This window comes from Acomys russatus, chromosome 5 (genome assembly GCF_903995435.1).
Source record: "Acomys russatus chromosome 5, mAcoRus1.1, whole genome shotgun sequence".
Classification (NCBI taxonomy): Eukaryota; Metazoa; Chordata; class Mammalia; order Rodentia; family Muridae; genus Acomys; species Acomys russatus.
Window position 1 is genome coordinate 66482923 of NC_067141.1, and position 20323 is coordinate 66503245.

The 20323-nt window shown below is 46.4% G+C and overlaps 1 protein-coding gene across 1 annotated transcript in view; it reads right to left on the minus strand.

The window, feature by feature from the left end:
* The window catches only part of Stn1 (STN1 subunit of CST complex), a 38839-nt gene extending 18880 nt beyond the window's left edge, over positions 1 to 19959 (minus strand). Inside the window, exons 1-4 of the mRNA XM_051146749.1 lie at positions 19829 to 19959; positions 18921 to 19112; positions 10927 to 11022; positions 6640 to 6708 (exon numbers count right to left, since the gene is read on the minus strand). Of these exons, the coding sequence (XP_051002706.1) occupies positions 6640 to 6708; positions 10927 to 11022; positions 18921 to 19074 (319 nt within the window). The 5' untranslated portion in view covers positions 19075 to 19112; positions 19829 to 19959. The remainder of the gene's footprint in view (positions 1 to 6639; positions 6709 to 10926; positions 11023 to 18920; positions 19113 to 19828) is intronic.
* Positions 19960 to 20323: the final 364 nt, after the last annotated feature.

Below are 20323 nucleotides of genomic sequence, written 5' to 3' on the forward strand. Positions count from 1 at the left end.
CTTCAACAGCTGCTCTGGATGTCTAGTGATCATGCTGGACAGTCGGAGGTCACTGGAGCTTTGTCAAGCAAAGCGTCTATGGCTTATCCTCATGTCTGCGACGGGGCACTCTCAGCTGTCCTGACGCCTCCCTGTGTATGCTGCTGCTCCACTCTGATGTCCCTCTCTCTCCAACTGAATGGGTCAAGGCAATGAGAGTGATAACGGCTGCGGCTGCACCACACACACATGAATGCACGCAGCCACGTGCGCGCGCGCACACACATGAATGCACGCAGCCATGTGTGCGCGCCCACACACATGAATGCACACAGCCACATGCGCGCCCACACACATGAATGCACGCAGCCATGTGCACGCACACACTCGTGGCTGCCATGCATCAGTCAGCTTTGCATATCACGGACAGAGGAAGTGACACCTATGTGTTATTTGTGACAACAAGTGACTGGGCTCTCCAGATAATCATTTTCTTTTCTTTGGGGACTTTCACTGAGTTTACAACCTGCCACTTGTTATAATGTTTGCCAGAACCACCCCCAACCCTGCGTTCACACACGGCATCAGCAAAGCATATGTGCTCACGGCTCCCTCGCTAACCCATCACTGAAACCTGGAAAACTTACACAAAGCCCAATTCTGTCAAGTTTGTTTGTCTGTTAAAACAGCAAGAGGAACTGGCAGTGGTGGCATCTGGTGGGATCCCAGCACTTGGAAGGTAGAGGCAGGAGGATCAGAAGTTCAAGGCCAGTCTTAGTTATGTGGTAAATTCAAGATGAACCTGGGTTATAGGAGAGACTGTCTAAAAGCAAAACAAAACAATATAAAGCAAAACAAGACAGGTGGTGGTGGTGGTGGTGGCGGCAGCAGCAGCAGCGCGCACCTTTAATCCCAGCACTCAGCAGGCAGAGGCAGGCAGATCTCTGTGAGTTCAAGGGCAGCCTGGTCTACAGAGTAAGCTCCAGGACAGCCAGGGCTACACAGAGAAACCCTGTCTCGAAAAATCAACCAAACAACCAAACAACAACAAAAAACCCACTAAAATTTTAAAGTAAATTAAAAAATAAAATAACAAAAGAAACCATATCTGGTTTTTGGAATTTTGGTTTTTGAAACATGTTTTGGTGTAGCCTGGTTTGGAACTCAATAGCAAAGGTGAATTTGAACTTTTGAGTCTCCTGCCTTTATCTCCCAAATGCTGGGATTACTGGTTCATCCCAGACACTGAGCTGGCTACTTTTATAGACAACAGACTATGTGTTTCTGTACTGATAAACCTGCACTGTTGGTTTCAAGCAAACTGTGTCGGAGATGCTTATCTGCCCATTGCTTTTTTTTTTTTTTTTTTAACATTTATTTGAGTTCACTCTGCTACATAGTAAGTATCTTGATTTTTGACTCCACTCCTCTTGTCGCTCCTGACTGATGTTAGTAATTCAGCACCTGGGACTCACTAGAGCAGAGCGTGTTTATGGGATAGACACAAGGCGGCGTGTCTTCTTCAGGATCCTTTGTCCAAGCTGCAGGCAAGGAAGATCATGCCTAACTCTTTCCAGATATTATTCTCTACCTGAAAAGACATTTTTTGTTTTGTTTTGTTTTTCGAGACAGGGTTTCCCTGTGCAGCCTGGGCTGTCTTAGATTCGCTTTGTAGGCCAGGCTGGCCTTGAACTCACAGCAATCCACCTGCCTCTGCCTCCTGAGTGCTGGGATTAAAGCCGTGTGCCACCACGTCCGGCTGAAAAGCCATTTGTTAAATGCTGATGTATTTCCTACAGTTCTGATTTGTCTCGGCAGGGTTGCCATGACAGAGTGCTCTCTCTTTTTGTCTTTTACTCAAAACCTCTGCTTTCTGATCAACTACAATTTTGACAGCCATGGTTTTGTAATGTGTGGCAGCACTTGAGCACTCGCTGGAACAAGGCCCATAGCAACACAGGGAGCACAGTACTGCGCGTGCAGTAACCGACACCTAGGAAACTAGCTGCAAAGCAATGGCTGCTTAGCTCACAGGGTCTCTTCTGAAAATATACAAGAATGGCCTTTTTGGGGGGCAGAGTTTGAAACAGGGTTTCTCTGTGTAGCCTTGGTTGTTCTGGACTTGCAATGTAGACCAGGCTGGCCTCAAACTCACAGGGATCCACCTGCCTCTGCCTCCCCAGTGCTGGGATTAAAAGCGTGCACCACTACCACTGCCCAGGGAAGAATTGCCTTTTTAAAAGGCTGTTCTCCCCATGTTCCTGTCCCCAGGCCCTCGTCTACGCAATCTGACGTTTCGGGGTGTTTATGGACTTCACTGCCACTATGCGGACAGCACAGGAGATGACGAATGGCTCTGTGTAGCACCACTGACGTTATCGGGCTGACGTGGCTCTGAGAGGAGGCCTAGCTCTCATGTAAAGAGTCAGCCGAACTGATGGGAGAGGGCTTTAGCATGTAATTTAATGAACGTAATGAGACGCCTGGGGCCTGACAGAACTTCATCTTAGCAGTCTAGTCCATCCTGAAGATAAGTCCCCTTTAAGATTCTAACATCGAGGGCCAAGATGATTCCACTTTGCTCCTGAGCTACGTGCAAATGGTATAGTGGTCAACATAACATTCACAGCCGTTCACATTAGAGTCTTTAATTCACTGCAACATGGTTTTGACTCAAGCTGAACTTTGTTTTTTTTTTTTTAAAAAAAATGTCTTTTTTGGCCACATTCCAATGGAAAGCTTTTAAACTTTGGGCAATTAAATTAAAAGGAGAGAATGAGTGAGTTGGGAGTAATTTAAAAATACCTCTTCCTGTATAACATGACGAGAACCCTTTCTAGGCTTTCTCATGACACCATCTCTCTATATTTGAAAGCTGTTTTAAATGAAAACTAATTGTTCATTGATTCATTTGCTTTCCGACATTTCAAACATCTTCCTCTTGGAGTGCTCAGTATTAACAACCATTGTGTTGATCTAAAAACACTACTATTACTAAATATAGGGATTGCACAGTGCCCCTGATCATGCCACTCTTAAAAAGAGTGACTTAATCTGGATGTGGTGGCACATGCCTCTGACCCCAGCACTGGGAAGGCGGAGGCAGAATGGGTCAGTGTAAGTTTGAGGTCACCCAGACCCTGGCCCCCTCCAAAAGAGTTAACTTAGAAAACAAAACCAGTATCTAAACCACAAATCAATCTATAGCCTATTTAGAGTTTTGGGTTGTTTTTCTTTTCTCTCCAAGACAGGGTTTCTCTGTATAACAGCACTTGCTTTGTAGACCAGGCTGTCCTTGAACTCACAGAGACTCACCTGCCTCTGCTTCCCAAGTGCTGGGATTAAAGGCATGCACAACCATGCCCAGCCTCCTATTTAGAGTTTTATTGGGACAGAATCATGCCTGATTGACTCGTGTATCATTCATGGACCACTGAGAGCTAAATTGGCTGTGTCAAGTAGTTGAGGCCGACCGCATCCACAGAACAGAAAACATACACCATCAGTCCCTTTATAGAAAAAGTTTGCACACCTTCCACCTAATTCAGGCGTGGCTAGACAAACTGCACTGTCTGACTGAAGATTGTGAGCAAAGCCATAAATCTGCAAATGACTTACAGTGCTGCTGTGGTTTTAATGCTTCTGTACCCTTCAAGGCTCATGGTTGGAAACCCATGCCAAACTGTAGTCAGTGTTCCATCACAGCAATGAAATGCCAGTTCAGATCACTTATGAAACAGAGCTGTCCTTTGGCTTACAGTTCAGAGGCCCAAGGTCAGGCAGTCTCTGTGCTTTGTGATGAGAGCAGCATGTCCTGGCAGGAGTGTGTGCCCAAGTGAAAGTCCCATACTGAGCCAGGAAGCAAAAAGAGAGCAAGGCAAGGGACCATAATCTTCTTTGGTGGCATGAACCTAATGACCTAGGACCTCACATTAGTTCCCATCTCTTTTATGTCCACAAGATCTTCCATTCCTGCCAACTCTGGGGACCAAGCCTTTACCCAGCCCTTTGGAGACAATCACCCAGACCACAGCACCAACACAACAGGGTTGGGAGGTATTTGGAGCCCAAGGACAGCGTGGATGAGTCAATGCTGCTGTGAGGCCTGCAGAGGGCCCCTTCCTTTTGCTCTTTTGCCATGAGAGGCACACTCCAGAGGAAGGAACACTCAAGGAGCTGTCTTGGAGGTGGACACTGGCCTTCCCCAAGCATCCTGCTCTGCAGGTACTTTGGACTGCCCAACCTCCAGGCCTGACAAACTGTTTGCAATAAGTTCCTGCCTAGAGTAGTCAGTCTAATAAATAGCACTGTGGTGGTTACATTTACTCTTCATTGTCACTTGGCTGGACTAGAATCGCTATAGAAACATAGTCTGGGCCAGCCTATGAGGATGTCTGTGGAGGAATCCTTCCTGAATATGAACAAAAAGGAGAAAGAGAGTGGTCAGCAGCATTCTTCTTCCTCTGCTTCCTGAGGATGTGGGGTGACCAGGTATGTCACTCACCTGCCTCCATTCCTTCCAAGCTAAACTGTGACAAGCTGGGAATGGTGGCACTTGCATTCAATCCCAGCAACTAGAAGGCAGAGGCAGGTGGATCTCAGAGAGCCTACATAGTGAGTTCAGGCTGTTCAGGCCAGCCAGGGCTATATAGTGTGGCCATGCTCCCTCACCCCCAAGAGTTCCGTTTGTCACAGCAATTAGAAAAGTAGTTAACATAAGCACAGACTAAGTATCCCAAACCATAGATATCTGACTATCGTACAGATTTGTTTCTTGTCTTAAATCTATTTACAATGCCTTCTAAGCAAAGTAGAGCCACCGACTTGGATGTTCTCAAACTAGGAACAGAAATGCTAAGATTACACAACATGAACAAATTCCTAAGTATAAGAACATTGGGAAACTAAACAAATGAGCACAACACTGGTCAGGACAGATAAAGGAAAGTTGGGATTTTCCCCCCTGAGACAGGGTTTCTCTGTGTAGCCCTGGTTGTCCTGGAATTTGCTTTGTAGACCAGGCTGGCCTCAAACTCACAGTGATCTGCCTGCCTCTGTCTTCCCAGTGCTGGGATTAAAGGGGAGTGCTACCACGCCCAGTTAGAAAGTTAGGATTCTGACACAGGATGGCAAAAGGAGGAAACCTCATAAGTAGGAGACATTCCTGCAACACACAGTACGAACTGACTGACACCAGAGGGTACATACTGGAGCAAGAGCCTTGATAACCCCATGTGGACCTGAGAGACTTGATGATAACCGCCTGTGGAAGCCATTATTTTTAAGACAATTTTTAAAACAGAAAGAGAGAGCCAGTATCTGTGAGCCTAAAAAGATCACTAACCCTGCAGAACACCCTTTAAGTTACTGTGAACTTAGTTTGAAAATTAATTGTGTTAGATGTACTGCGTTTTGCCTGAATGCATTTGTATGTGCCACATGCATGCCTGGTGCCTGGGGAAACCACAAGAGGACTTTGGATGCCCCGGAACTGGAGTTATGAATAGCTGAGCGCTACCATGTGGGTGCTTGGAACTGAACGTGGGTTCTCTGCAAGAAAACTAGTTTGTTTTGTTTGTTTGGTAGGTGTTGGTTTTTTGAGACAGGGTTTCTCTGTGTAGCCTTGGCTGTCCTCAACTCGCCTTGTAGACCAGGCTGGCCTTGAACTCATATCAATCCACCTGCCTCTGCCTACCAAGTGCTGGGATTAAAGGCCTGTGCCACCATGCCTGGCCTACAAGAAAAATTTGAAAGTTATGTAAGGGGCTGGAGACTTGGTTCAGTGGTTAAGAGCACTTCCTGCCCTTGAAGGGGACCCAGGTTGGGTTCTAGCAGACATGGTGGCTTACAACCCTTTGTAACTCCAGTTCTAGGGAATCCAACCCCTCTTCTGGCCTCGGTAGGACACTGCACGCATGTGCTACATGTACATATACATGCAAGTAAGACACCCATATATAAAAAATAAAGCAAATAAACCTAAAAAAAAAAGTACGCAAGGGGCATGGGGGCTGTAAGTTCATGGTAGAATAGTTGCTCAGCATGTTTATGGTCCTAGATTTTATCCCTAGCAACACACACACACACACACACACACACACACACACACACACACACACACACCCCACACACACACAATCACCACTGAAATATATTCAGGTAGCTGCTTCAGTTAGTCAGTGTGCTCAAAATACAATTTTACAACTTATATGACCTAGTGGCTAACTTCCAAAGGAGCCCTATCTTAACAAGCTTTGAATTTCTGCTATATAGCTGAACGTATTAGAGTTTTCAGAAAATCTGGATCATGGTAGCAGAGATAGTGTGAGGCATGTGGGAGGAGCGATCTTAAGTCAGAGTCTTTGGTCACGGAATCTGACCTGATTGGCCACTGGGCTGGAAAATAATGGGCAAGGTAGAGCTTGTACTGTCGAAACTTCCAGGGATCTTTTCTCTGTCCCCAGGTTTAGGAGAGAATAAGGACCAAGGAGGTAGGAGAGAAGCAACTGCCCTTCCCCAGTATGGGGACAGGGTGTCAAGGCCACCAACACAACCCAGCAGCCGCTTAATGTGAAAACACTGACAGTTGTTTGATGAGCTACACTGAGCAAAAGTCCTTTGTTTATCAGAAAATTAAAGGAACGTGGCAAGTAAAGTTACCTGATGAAGACTCGGTACTGCTCAGCTTTTTCCAGCAGACACACTTTATAACTCCGGTGGCATCGTCCACTGAAAAGAGAAGGATCAACAGGCAGGTGAGACTGGAGCATGTGGGCCGATCCGCATGTCATCACTGCGTTCAGCCATTAGGACCGATGACAGTTTCAATAGCCCCGCAGAGCAACTTCCTACAGAACTCTCCCTCTGTCCATACTCCACACCAGTGTGAACTGCTTGCTTGTGAGCACGTAACACGAGTCCAATGGACACATCCCACAGTTCCCTCTCTACCGCTGTGGCAGTGAGGAGACTTATCTGCTCTGTGCAAAACACCCGAGTGAGTGCCCACATCCATAACCTGCCTTTCTTCTCTCTCTCTCTCAAAGGAGAAAGGACCATGTGGTCTGTGGTCAAGGCACTGGCACTTTGGACTCAACCTCTGCCACCTTGTCTTTCATTAGCTTGCTCATTACCCAAGCGAAGTGGTCACACCATTTGGCCCTGGGGCTTCTCTGAGAAAAGGCTTCAGCCCCGTCCTTCCCTCTGCAGGAATGTAAGGGAATTCAAGCTCACCAAGGACCCAACTTCATTTTCATAACAGAAATAACTGTACCCTGGCCACAAAACCAGACCTGCTCTGACTTGCTTTATCTATACTGTCAAAAGGAAAAAACATCAATTTCCCTGAGACTTGATTTGTGACCCTAGAGGAACTTGGAGATCTTTGCTGAGAGGAGACAGGATTTTCTCTTTCCCTGAATTCTGACAAACTCCAGACACGGGGTGCTAAGCAGGGAGCAGTGGGCCTCATAATGAGAACAGAACAGGTGGACTGAGGTAAAGGCCCATGTGACACAGAATGTAAGGGAAATGTTCTGTTGTTGGCTTAAAGCTCCATAGAAGGAAGATTAGACTATTCTTTTTTTTTTTTTTTAAAGAAGAATTCAAACCTTTGTGGGACTTTTTGTAAAAAATATTTATTTATTTATTATGTATATAAGTACACTGTCTTCATGTACACCAGAAGAGGACATCAGGTCATAATACAGATGGTTGTGAGCCACCATGTGGTTGCTGGGAATTGAACTCAGGACCTCTGGAAGAGCAGCCAGTGCTCTTAACCACTGAGCCATCTCTTCAGCCCGATTAGACTATTCTTATAGGGAAATAAGTTCCTTTCGTAAACATGAAACAGGTACACCTGGATGACAGGAAGACACAGGTGAGCATCTTTAAGGTAAAGCTTAAGCATCTAAAATCTAACTCATTTTGCTGGCGTAAAGCCAATAAGAGAGAGGCACTTTCCCACTATTCAGTTACTACTGTACTATATAAAGGGCTCAGAGGAACTAGTAAGAAAAAGACCAGGACCTCAAGAAAAGCAGCACCAAAGAAAAGGACTATGCAATGCATGGAAAATGTGTAAGTGGTCAAGAAATGTCAATATGCCAAATCCACTAATGGCCTGAAAAAAAAAAGAATCAAGCTTAAATAATTTGCCAACTGCTGGATTGACAGTTAAAAACCCTGGTAACCAGCATGAGGCTACGGCCCGGTTGTACAGCGCTCACCGCATCATGGGGCCCGGTTCAATCCCCAGGACAGAGCCAAATACACGACGAAATGCTGGTGCCCTCACTGGCTACAAGTGGGGGAATAAATCAGCAGTTCATTTCTAAACAGTAAGATTGGCAGCACGTATCAGATTCTAAAGTGCACACACCCTTTGACTATGTAATTCTAGTAAATTATTCTGCAGAGGAAAACAAGTGCATGGATATCTCCATCTGGAATAACGTTGCTCACTGAAGTATTGCTTATAACCCTGAAAACAGGAACAACATAAATGTTTACATAGCATACGAGATTAATGTGCTATGATGAAGACCTAGGTCCTCATGGCTGAGAGACACACATCGCATCTAGATTTTAAATTTTAGATATATAAAAATTAAACTATACTTGAATGGATACTTTGAAGTATGGAGGAAGAAGCCTACACTCAATGTGAACATTAACAGCCAGATAAATTTCAAGAACAAAAAGAGACAGGGTCTAACTCGGTAGCTGGCCTGGACTCTACACAGGCCTGGCTGGCCTCAATCTTGCAGTAATCCTTTGCCTCAGCTGCATGTGTGCAGGGATTGCAGGCGCGACCCACTGCAGCTGGCTCGAAGTGTATATTTATATTGGAAGCAAGACTAATAGCAGATGAGCGAATGCTTGTTCTCGGGGATGTGAGGTTATCCTGGTCTAACCCGAGCCTCCTTAGGGTCACATGAGAGAGCCTGAGCCACTGCCAGGGCGCTGTGTACTATGGGCACCGCCACCAAACCTGACTTCTCTGGCCTCTCCAAGAAGGCTTGGTAGCATGGTTCCTGAGGCCTGCTACTGAGTGGCCGAGGAGAGGAAAACCACTGCTCGGCCGTACCACATCCTTTCCTGGTGTGATATGAGTCACTGTGGGCAGAAACACCGCAGTACATGCCTACCGCGAATCAGAGGAGGCAGGTACAAGGAGAGCCATGCTGGGCCTCAGACAGCAGGGAGATAAGTGGCTCTCTGCTTCAGCGGGCCACACAAGAACTTGAGTGCAAAAGCCTTTCTTAATTACTTCCACACTGTTGTTTTCCTGCTCTCCGCAGATGTGTCATGCTCTCACAACGCCCACTTGGAGGGAAAGGCTTCTCAGGGAAGAGAGGAACACGTCATTTTAAACATTCCCACAGTGGGAAACCGAGCTAAGTGAGGTCCCTTTATGTCACAAGCCGGGTCAGATCCAGTTCTGGGGTCAGAATTGAAATCCCCAACTGTCTCATTATCTGATCTGAAAACATCGACTGCAGATGACCGGGGCCAGGGAGCCTGGAGCAGGAAGGGTGCCAGAGAGGAGCGCTATTTTGAGCTCTATGCACACAAGAGAGCACACTGGGGGCCAGTTAGCAGCCACACGGGCACACAAGCCTCTCCCATCACAACCCTGAGAAAGTTAAGAGGGTCACAGGTTTCTCACCTACAAAATAGAAATATTTGTCCTTCTTATTCCTAAACAAAGTGGGGGGGGTAATATGAAATGATGAACATAAAAGTGCTTTGTAGCGGAAAGCCGTGACTGTGTCATCGCTGGGGCAGGGACAGAAGTGCTGCATTGTACTATGGATGATGCTCTGCCCACAGCTGGGCAAGTGCACTGTACTGTGTACATTTACAGCCAGAACACTGAGGGAGAGGGGAAAACCCTTCTGTTACTCAAGATGTAAATACCGGCTATCAGACTGGATGCCCTTCATATCAGAGCCTCCGTGTTATGGACTCTGGAGAGTTGCTAGAATATGCTTCTGTATAGTAGGTCTTGCTTTTTTGAGCTTAATTTAAGTATCTTTTTCTTTTATAAAAAAAAAGAAAAGAAAAGAGCGGAACACGTCATTTTAAACATTCCCACAGTGGGAAACCGAGCTAAGCGAAGTCCCTTTATGTTACAAGCTGGATCAGATCCAATCCTAGGGCCAGGACTGAAATCCCCAACTGTCTCATTTATCTGATCTGAAAACATCAACGGCAGATGACTGGGGTTCCCAGCACCCACACCGGGTGCTCACAGCTGCTTATAACGCCAACTCCAGGGGATCACACACCCTCTTCTTGTCTCCCCAGACACCTGGACTCACATACACATAACCACACCCACACCCACACAAATAAAATACATTCTTTCAGAAAGATACTTACATTAAACTAAAAAAAACCTGAGTCATACTATGCGGAAGCACGTTGTAGCAATCCTCTGGTGTCCAAATATGAAGGTTCTTTTCAATATGAGGAACAGGCAAGTCTGACAATGGATATTTACCTCTTGAATAACAAAAAGTTTTTTCCTCTCCCCTGCCTGTTCAGATATAAATCTTTTTTAAAAATGATTTTATCTAAATAGGTTTGTTTTTACACTTACTGGGCCTCTTTTAAAAGGGATTGCTATAAACCCACAGTCTGATCCTTGTCTGTGTCGCAGGTGCCAGATGTCTTTCCTGACCATCAGTGACCCTACACTGCAGCATTTCAGTCTTTCCACCCGTGACACCCCCCCCCGCCACACCCCCACACCCCGCAGCAGCAGGGGCCACACAGGCTTATCAGGGTTATTCTTATCTGTGGCTTCATTACTTCATATAGACTCCAAGAGCCTCTCACAAGAGCACTCGGTTTTGTGAGGCCCTAGCTGCTCACAAGCGTGAGGGCTGCTAAGAATTCAACTTGCAGCTGAGTGGGGACAAACTCAATTGCTCTTACCGCCGTAGCTGTAGAAAGCATCTTTTTCTTGCATGCTGACGACAGTTCCCATGATATCTACCCGTCTTATTGGATGCCCGTTGTAAATATATATACCTAAAATAAAAACAAATTAATAAATAAAGCAGTTCATATAACACAACCACATTTTCTGGCATTAAATGTCTCTTGGGCATAAGGTGTCACAAGTCAGTGGAATGCTGTGTATTCAAGTTCCAGCCTTAAGAGTCAGTTCTTGGCAAGAGGCCGGCTCCAAGACATTAAGTGGTCCTTCCACGGAGCAGAGGCAGAAAACTGGGACTGGGCTCTTGAAAAGCTTAAACTAGTACAGCAGAAAAAAGCAGGATCACCCATGCAGGCTGGTTAATTTCCACTCTGAATAGAAATTGTGTTTCTATGAACAAGGCTCACCCAGTCTGAGCGCAGCTACTGCCTAATGACACCGGTACACCGCTGCATCTGACTGCCGGGTATGGTGGTACATACCCTTAGTCCCAGCACTCAGGAGGCAGAAGCAGACAGATCTCTGTGAGTTCAAAGCCAGCCTGGTCTACAAAGTGAGTCCAGGACAGCCAAGGCTACACAGAGAAACCCTGTCTCAAACAAGAACAACAGCAGCAACAACAATAAGATATATTTATTTTACTTTACATGTATGACTATTTTGCTTACATGCATGCATGTATGTGCACCTCATGCATACCTGTCGGATCCCCTAGAACTGGGGTATGCATGTTTGTGAACCACCATATGGGTGCTGGATATTGAGCCAGGGTCTCCGCAAGAGTAGGTGCTCTCGCACCTTCTCTCCAGCCCCACAGCTTCTTAAACCAGAACTTTTCTAAGAAACCACTTCCCACTAGGGCCAGCTGACCACAGCTCAAGCATTTCTTCCCGCTCCCCCGCCCCTGCCCCCTGACCTGAGACAAGGTTTCACTTTGTAGACCAGGCTGGCCTCGAACTCACATCCATCTGCCTGATTCTGCCTCCCAAGTGCTGGGATTAAAGGCTTGCGCCATCACAACCAGCTCAAGCACTTCTTAAAACCCTGTTTGCAAAGCCCAGGCTATATAGAAGCTGGGAGGCAAGTTTCTGCCAGTGGGGAAACCTGTGGGGGAGAGCTGCCACAGACACACAGCATTTTTTTTTTTCAGATGTGGAAACACAGACCTGGGGGCTTCTAGACGCCACAAGCTCCTAATTCCAGTTTTTACTCCCAGGGCTTCCTGGCTGCTTCAGAGCCTCCCTCCTAGACTCCGTATCCTACACAAGCTCCTGTGTCAGCCTCTACCATGCACTTGTATGTATCACCCATGTACTTGGATGTCCCACCCATGTACTTGTATGTATCACCCATGCACTTGTATGCATCACCCATGTACTTGTATCATGTCTCTCTGCCTTCAGCCTCCTCCAGCACCTGCATCCTTTTACTTTCAGATACAAATGCTATACATTCATTTTTTATTATTTCTATTTTTGAGGGCAATATATTATTTTAAGATATACTATTTACTAATGGGTGTGTATGTGGAAGAGGGAACCCACAGAGGAGGGTGTCACATTCCATGGAGCTGAAGTTAGAGACAGTTGATTGTCAGTTGCCCAATTGGGTGCTGGGAACCAAATCCGGGTTCTCAGCAAGATTAGCAAGCACTCTTAAATGCTAAGCCATCCCTCTAGTCCCACAGACATGTTCTCAGACAGCCTTTTCCTTTGTAAATAAACATGTAAATGTAAACAAAGAAGCCACAATTGCTTCAGACGTTTGGCCACTCTCTCCTCACCTCTCCGTCAGGGCTGGTCAGGCCTCTGGATATCATTAGGAGATTATGGCCTGAACTTTCACACTGACCACTGCTGATGGATGGTTCTCGCTGAGGGAGACAAGGAGAGTGGGTGTGGCTTGGAGAGAGAAGCACAGCAAACTCAGGCCAGAGCTGGCCCCTCTTTTGTGGGGGCAGGTATACTTCTAAGGATGAAATGGTGGCTGGGAGCCTAGGCTTAAGGCAGCCTATGAGGCCAGAAGCTGATGGTGGCAAGGCTCTCTGAAGGAAGGAGCCCAGGATACAGTGTCACCCCTGAAAGACAGCTGCTCACACAGGCTGACTGGGTGTGACATGCATCTACAGTCAACAGCTGAAATGTTCTGACCCTTAAGATGGGACAAGAGGCTGAACGAAAGCCGTATTTCCAAAGGCGTAAGAAGACTAGCAGAAAGCCCACGCCAGTGGCTCCAAGTTGCTGATCCTCAGCACACAAACTATATCTGGCAACAATAAATATCTAAATAGGTTTTCACTTGAGAACGTATTATACCTCCTTGAAAAAGGATAAACATGACCTCATAAATGTCCACCTTCTGAACTAACAATGGCTCACTTTCAAGACTGGTCACTTGAGGCTGCAAGAAAATCCTTCTAGTCCCAAGGCACTCAGCGGAAGAAAATCTTGAAAGCATCACAGAACAATAGAGTACTACAGAACTAAACAAACAGATGGTTTGAATTGGTGGTGGTAGTGGTGGGGGGACTCTGAGGAAACTGGTTGAGAAACAAATGCGCTGCTTAAAAACACAGAAGAAACTCCTCAAAGCATATTAGGATACAACCCACAGAATAAGAAGCCAGGCCTCTCGAAGATGGCTTATGAAACGGCAGAAGAGAGAACCACTTCCTTCCACCACAGTGAGCTCTCTTCTGGAGCTCGAGGTCGCAGCTCTGTCCACGGAGGGGGAAAAAAAAGAGGCAAGAAGCGGAAATGACCAGACATGCTTACAGCGAGCTCATGTCCCAGCCTCTTCCACAGGGCCCGCAGCAGCCTAGAGGATCCTGGGTATCTGTGCTCCCCTATGCTCAGACTCCTAAGAAAAGGAAGACCTGCTGTGAGACAGACTTAGAGAGCCGGGGTCACTGGCAAATTTGATTCAGATTTTAAGCCACGGTCCATGAACATCCACAACTCCAGGAAAATATTGTCTGTTCCCTGTAAATAGTACTTTCTTTTTGTTTTGTTTTGTTTCCGAGACAGGGTTTTTCTGTGTAGCCTTGGCTGTCCTGGACTCACTTTGTAGACCAGGCTGGCCTGCAACTCAAGGAGATCCGCCTGCCTCTGCCTCCCGAGTGCTAGGATTATAGGCATGCACCTGGCTAAATAGCACTTTTATAAAAGACCAAGCTCAAGACAGTGGCGCACACCTTTAATCCCAGCACTCAGAAGGCAGAGGCAGGCTGGTAACTGTGAGTTCGAGGCCAGCCTGGTCTACAAAGTGAGTCTAGGACAGCCAAGGATACACAGAGAAACCCTGTCTGGGGTTGGGGCGGGGGGCGAGAACAAGACCAAAAAATCGTTCAGAGCCAGGCTGCTCTATATAGTGAACATCTGGTCAGCCAGGGCCACATAGAGAAGTCCTATTTTCTGGGTGGGTAGACACAAGAGGGTTGCTTTGTTTTTGTATTTTTGTTTTTTCAAGACACCGTTTCTCTTGTAGTCCTGGCTGTCCTGGATTTGCTTTGTAGACCAGGCTGACTTTGAACTCACAGAGATCCACCTTCTTCTGCCTCTCCAGTGTTGGGATTAATGGAATACACCACCATGCCTGGTTTAAAGATTTATTTATTTATTTTAGGTTTCTAGAGACAAGGTTTCTCTATGTAAGAGCCCTGGCTGTCTTGCACCACCACACCTGTATTTTTATGTACATTGGTGTTTTTCCATTATGTATGTTTGCATGAAGGTGCCAAGCCTCTTCTATCTGGAGTTACAGATAGTTGCCAGCTGCCATGTGGGTGCTGAGACTTGAACCCAGGTCCTCTGGAAGAGCAGCCAGTACTCTTAACCACCGAGTCACCTCTCCAGATACAAGCAGTCTTTAATGCATCAAACAAATGAACAAACAAATAAACCACACACTTAAGTACCACAAACTTCACATTTTTACCAGTGAAACCCAAAGTTCAGGTTTACAGAGATGGTATTTTATAAGGCAAACCAAACAGTACTCAGTTAGGTAAAAGCTCTCCAGTTTCCAGAACTCTCTCCAATAATATGGCCCCCTTTTCAGCACTAGCTTCCAGCTTTGCTGGGACCCTGTTACTATGTCCAATCTGTTACAATGCTGTTTCTGTGACTCCTTCAGCTTTGATAATTAGCTAAAACTCAGGAAGGTGCCATTTACAATTTTATGACAAAGGGCACAAATCAGATAAAGTGGAGAGGAAGGTGCGGAGGGCTCAGTGTTAAGGTTCTGAGACTCTGACACAGTATATTTAACTAACCATGAAGCCTAAGCATCAGGTTTTAATGGGTTTTCCTTGTGTAGGCATCATTGATTCACTGGTCATATGAATGAATAACGTAGACGTCCAGGGTCAGGCTGATTGGCTCTCTCTTTGATTCCCATCCCTCAATTTATAATGTTGATCTACTGGGTAGATTGGTCCATTCTGAAACTAGCAGCCCAGGATAACATGTCCCATTAGCATAAACTAAGGTGTGGCACCCTCCCTCAGAAACAAAGACACTCCTATACTCGGGAAATTCCAAAGATTGGGAGATTATTGCCCAGGACCAAGGACAAAGGGCAAGCAAATTAATCACTAAAGAACACTTTTGTTGCCCGCTTTGTCTTTTGTAGTTGTTAATCTCTATTACATTGTTCTAGACAGTTTCTATCATTTAGATATTTCTAAATTTTATGAAGTCACAAACATCTTGTTTTTTGTTTTTGCTTTTTTTTTTAACTAACCTTTATTTTATGTGTATTACTGTTTTGCCTGCATGCAGGTTTATGTGACAGTGTCAGATCTTGAAGTTACAGAGAGTTGTGAGCGGCCACGCAGGTGCTGAGATTTGAACCCAGGTCCTCTGGAAGAGCAGTCAGTACCATCTCTCCACTGAGTCTCTCTCCAGCCCTTGTTTGTTTTGTTTTGTTTGTTTGTTTTTCTGGCCTTCAGCCCACAGATATCTGCCTGCTCTGCAACCTCTCACCACATCCTTCTTGTTTTGTTTTTAGAGCCAGTGTATCATGTAGACCAGGCTGGCCTTGAATATAGCTAAGTACGGATGCCCCTGAATTCCTCATCTTCTACCACCATCTCCTGAGCGGAGGATCAGAGCTGTGCAATCCACATGTGGCTCACAAGCATTCTCTTTATGGTAAACTAAGGCACAAGCCAAAAACCAAAAACCTACAAAGCATCATATGTAAAAAACAAACAAACAACAACAAAAAAAAATCCTAAAATTACATTTGCTTCATCTATGAGATTTCCTCTTAAAAATGAGCTTCTGAAACATTCTCGCCAGAGGGTGAAGATCACCAGGGCTGGTTTTCGGTGGATTTCTTTTAACACATCATCACATCTTTTGCCTACAGCAAAGTTGAATCCCACAGTTCAACTCCTGGGATGCCCCTGGTACTTGCTTGCACTCTCACAGATCTTTTAAGAAAGACTAGCATTTGGTGTGAACCAATTTCTTCCCAAGGAGATGAGCTATAAAGAACAGCAGATAATTCTAGAAAACTCTGGAGGCGGCTGGCTGCCTTCCAAGTGGAGGAGGAAAAATCCACAGACCAAGTTCAACAGTAAGGAAGTAAAGGCGCGGCAAAGGGAATTCTATACAAAAACCGTTAGTAGAAGGTCATCCAAAATACATAAAAAAAAAACTGCAAAAGCCTTATTCATTATAACTGCGCGCGCACACACACACACACACACACACACACACACACACACACACACACACGGTTTCTCTGTGTAGCCCTAGCTCTACTGGAACTCACTCTGCAGACCAATCAGGCCTTGAACTCAGAGATCTGCCTGCCTTTGCTTCCCGAGCACTGGAAGTAAAGGCATGCACCACCACTGCCCAGCTCAAGCTGTGGGTATTTGAGATCTTGTTATTTATTTATTTATTTATTTATTTATTTATGACTCAAAGCCTTTTATTCAGAAGGTCCTTAATTGGAAAGCTCCACAGAATCGCAAGGAGTTTAACCAACCTTTTCAAACAGCACAGTATTAAACTCCTGAAGGACTATTTGAAGCCACTTAGACTATTCTGATCTATGTACTTGTTAAACGTTTAGGGATGAGCCAGGCGTGGTGGCGCACGCCTTTAGTCCCAGCACTGGGAGGCAGAGGCAGGTTGATCACTGTGGGTTAGAGGCCAGCCTGGTCTAAAAAGCGAGTCCAGGACAGTCAATATAACACAGAGAAACCCTGCCTCAAAAAACAAAACCAACAACAAAAAACAAAACAAAACCGTTTAGGTATGATAATCATGTCTCTAGTAATAGTACTCTAGTTTTAAAAACTATGGCTGGGAGGTGGTTCAGTTAGTGAAACGCCTGCCACCCAGCATAATGGCCTCAGTTCTGACCATCTGCTTCCACAGAAAAGCCGGCTCCTCTGAAAGTACCGGTAACCCTACAGGGGACCAAGCAGAGAGGAAAAGATCAAGTTCACTGGTCAGCCAGCCTGCCGGGTTCAGCATAAGACCTTGCCTTAAAAGATAAAGCTGAGCTTGGTGTGGTGGCACACACCTTTAAGCCCAGCACTGGTGAGGCAGAGGCAGGCAGATCGCTGTGAGTTCAAAGCCAGCCTGGTCTATAAAGCAAGCCCAGGACGGCCAAGGCTGCAGAGAGAAACCCTGTCTTGAAAACAAAACAGAACAAAACAAAACAACAACAACAAGCTGAGTTCACACCTTTAATCCCAGCACTTGGGAGGCAGAGGCAAGTGGAACTCTGATTTCTAGGCCAGCTTGGTCTATAGTGAGTTTTAGTGCAGCCAGGGTTACACAGCTGCTTCCCCATAAGGTGAAGGGCTAGAGAGATGGCTCAGTGGTTAAGAGCACTGGCTGCTTTTCCAAAGGACCTGGGTTCAATTCCCAGCACCCACATGGTGGCTCATAACCATCTGTAACTCCAGTTCCAGGGAATTCCTCTTCTGCCCTCTAAGGGCACTGCACACACATGGTACACAGACAAAACACCAATACACATAAATAAAAATAAAACACATTATAAACAAAATATAGAATGTGAAAAGTCTAGGAACACGCCTGGACGTGTACATAAGCATGTATGTACAAATATACATACACAGAGCTTTAACTCCTTCCACTGAGTTTCTCAAGGGCCCATCTACTGCAAGCAGATGCTGTCAGACAAGACAGAAGCTGCCCTTCCTTCCAGGAGTTTCTCTCTCTCTCTCTCTCTCTCTCTCTCTCTCTGGTTTTTCAAGACAGGGTTTCTCTGTGTAGCCTCGGCTATCCTGGAGTCGCCTTGTAGGCCAGGCTGGCCTCGAACTCACAGTGATCCTCCTGCCTCTGTCCGGCCCAGGAGTTTCTCTTTATTGTGATCACGATTAACTCAAGCAAAACCCAAGCCCCACATTTTGCAGAAAGTGGGGCACATCCCCAGAAACGTACCACTGCTTAGTCCAGTGGTATTTCCACTTAAGAACAGGCCCCTCAGGGCTGGAGAGATGGCTCAGTGGTCAGGAGCACTGACTGCTCTTCCAGGGGACCTGGGTTCAACTCCCAGCACCCACATGGCAGCTCACAACTGTCTGTAACTCCAAGATCTGACACCCTCTCATAGACATCCATTCAGGCAGAACACCAATGTACATAAAATAAAAATTTTATTAAAGAAAAAAAAAAAAAGAACAGGCCCCTCAATAAGAATCTTAACTATTTAAAAATATGGAATACTTTTAAGCGTATGTTATATGCAGGTGTGAAGTGGGGTGGGGCTCGGTGTAAAGGTTACATCCTCAGACTTCTATTTAACTTAATAAATTTAATTGCTCTTACTTTGCACAAAAATCACAGAAATGGAACTCCTTCCAAGGTTGAGGCTAGATAACTTTCAGACCGCAGCAGGGCTCTTCCGGATGCTCTAAGGCCCCAGCTTTCTGTATCTTGGGGAAACTGAGGGGGCAGAGGGCAGCACAGGGCACTGATCAGGCTGACTGGCCACATACCTGGCACTTGGTAGGACTCCTTCATCTCCAGAATATCCCTGATGTAGAGCTTTGCAAAGGCTAGAAACACAGGATCCAAACCCCAGAAGAGGGACGGGGCCTCCTCTTCCCTTGGACTGGATTCACACTGCATCAAGAGGCAAGGCTGCGGCATCTGCTAACCCTGGGACGCTCTGTTTCAGAGCCAAGGCTCTGTAAGAGACACAAAAATAAGGTTTCAGGGTGTTTAATGTGCGTGAGGGTCATTCAGAAGTCTTTTTTTTTTTTTTTTTTTTTTGGTTTTTCGAGACAGGCTTTCTCTGTGTAGCCTTGGCTTGTCCTGGACTCGCTTTGTAGACTAGGCTGGCCTGGAACTCACAGCGATCCGCCTGCCTCTGCCTCCCGAGTGCTGGGATTAAAGGCATGCGCCACTACGCCCAGCCATTCAGAGGTCTTAAGAGAGTAAAACAGGGGGCTCAGGACCCTGTCAAGCGCTATGCCTCGAGGACGGAAAGGAGGTGCTCCTCATGTGGTGGCCCCTTCCCAGAAAATACCAACTCAGAGCCAGTTACACAGTAAATTTCCTTGTCAGACAGGGTCTCAGATAGCCCAGATTGGCTACTGATCCTCCTGCCTCCTCCTCCAGTACTGGGATTAGAGGTGTGTACCATCACGCCTAGTTTATGCAGCGTTGAGGATGGAACATGGGGCTTCATGCACGCTAGGCAAGCCCTCTACCAACTGCGCTACATCTCCTAAACACTAACTCTCCACACGGGCGTACCCCAAAGGCGCTTTAACGAATGAGTCCGGAGACTAGTGGAGCACCTGTGGCCTTGGACTTTGGGCCCCGGAGATGGGTCTATCCATGCTTCGATCTTTCTAGGAAAAGCGGAGGAAAAGGAGACAAAATTTGAACAGTTTACAACCTCTCCCGGGAGGAGCAGTTGGCCAAAATTGCCCCAACAGTTCCGGTGGTGAGTTGGTGGTGCGCACACTCCCGCCCGGGTATTTCCTTCCCGCCACCGGCGCCTAGCTTCCGCCACCCCTTCCCGCTGAGGCCACGCCCCCAATGCGTGCTTCACAGACCACGCCCACCACCACGCTCCGGCTCCGCCCGTGCGGTCTTCCAGGTCCACGCCCAGCGCATGCGCAGGCTCTTCAGGGGGGGGGGGGCTCTCGGCTAATCTCGTAGATTTCGGAGCCAGCCCGGGAATTCCTGCAGCTCAAATCCCGCCTTTCGTGTCTCCTTTGTCACCCCGACTCCCTCAGACTGTTGCAAGAAATTGGGACGAGATCAAACTTCTATTTATTTATTTTTTAAATGAGGGCAGGAGGCTGTCCTGACTTACAAAACCAACAACAAAATTAGGCAATGGAGAATTTTACGTGTTTCTTCACTGCTGGTAAATGTAACATAGCTC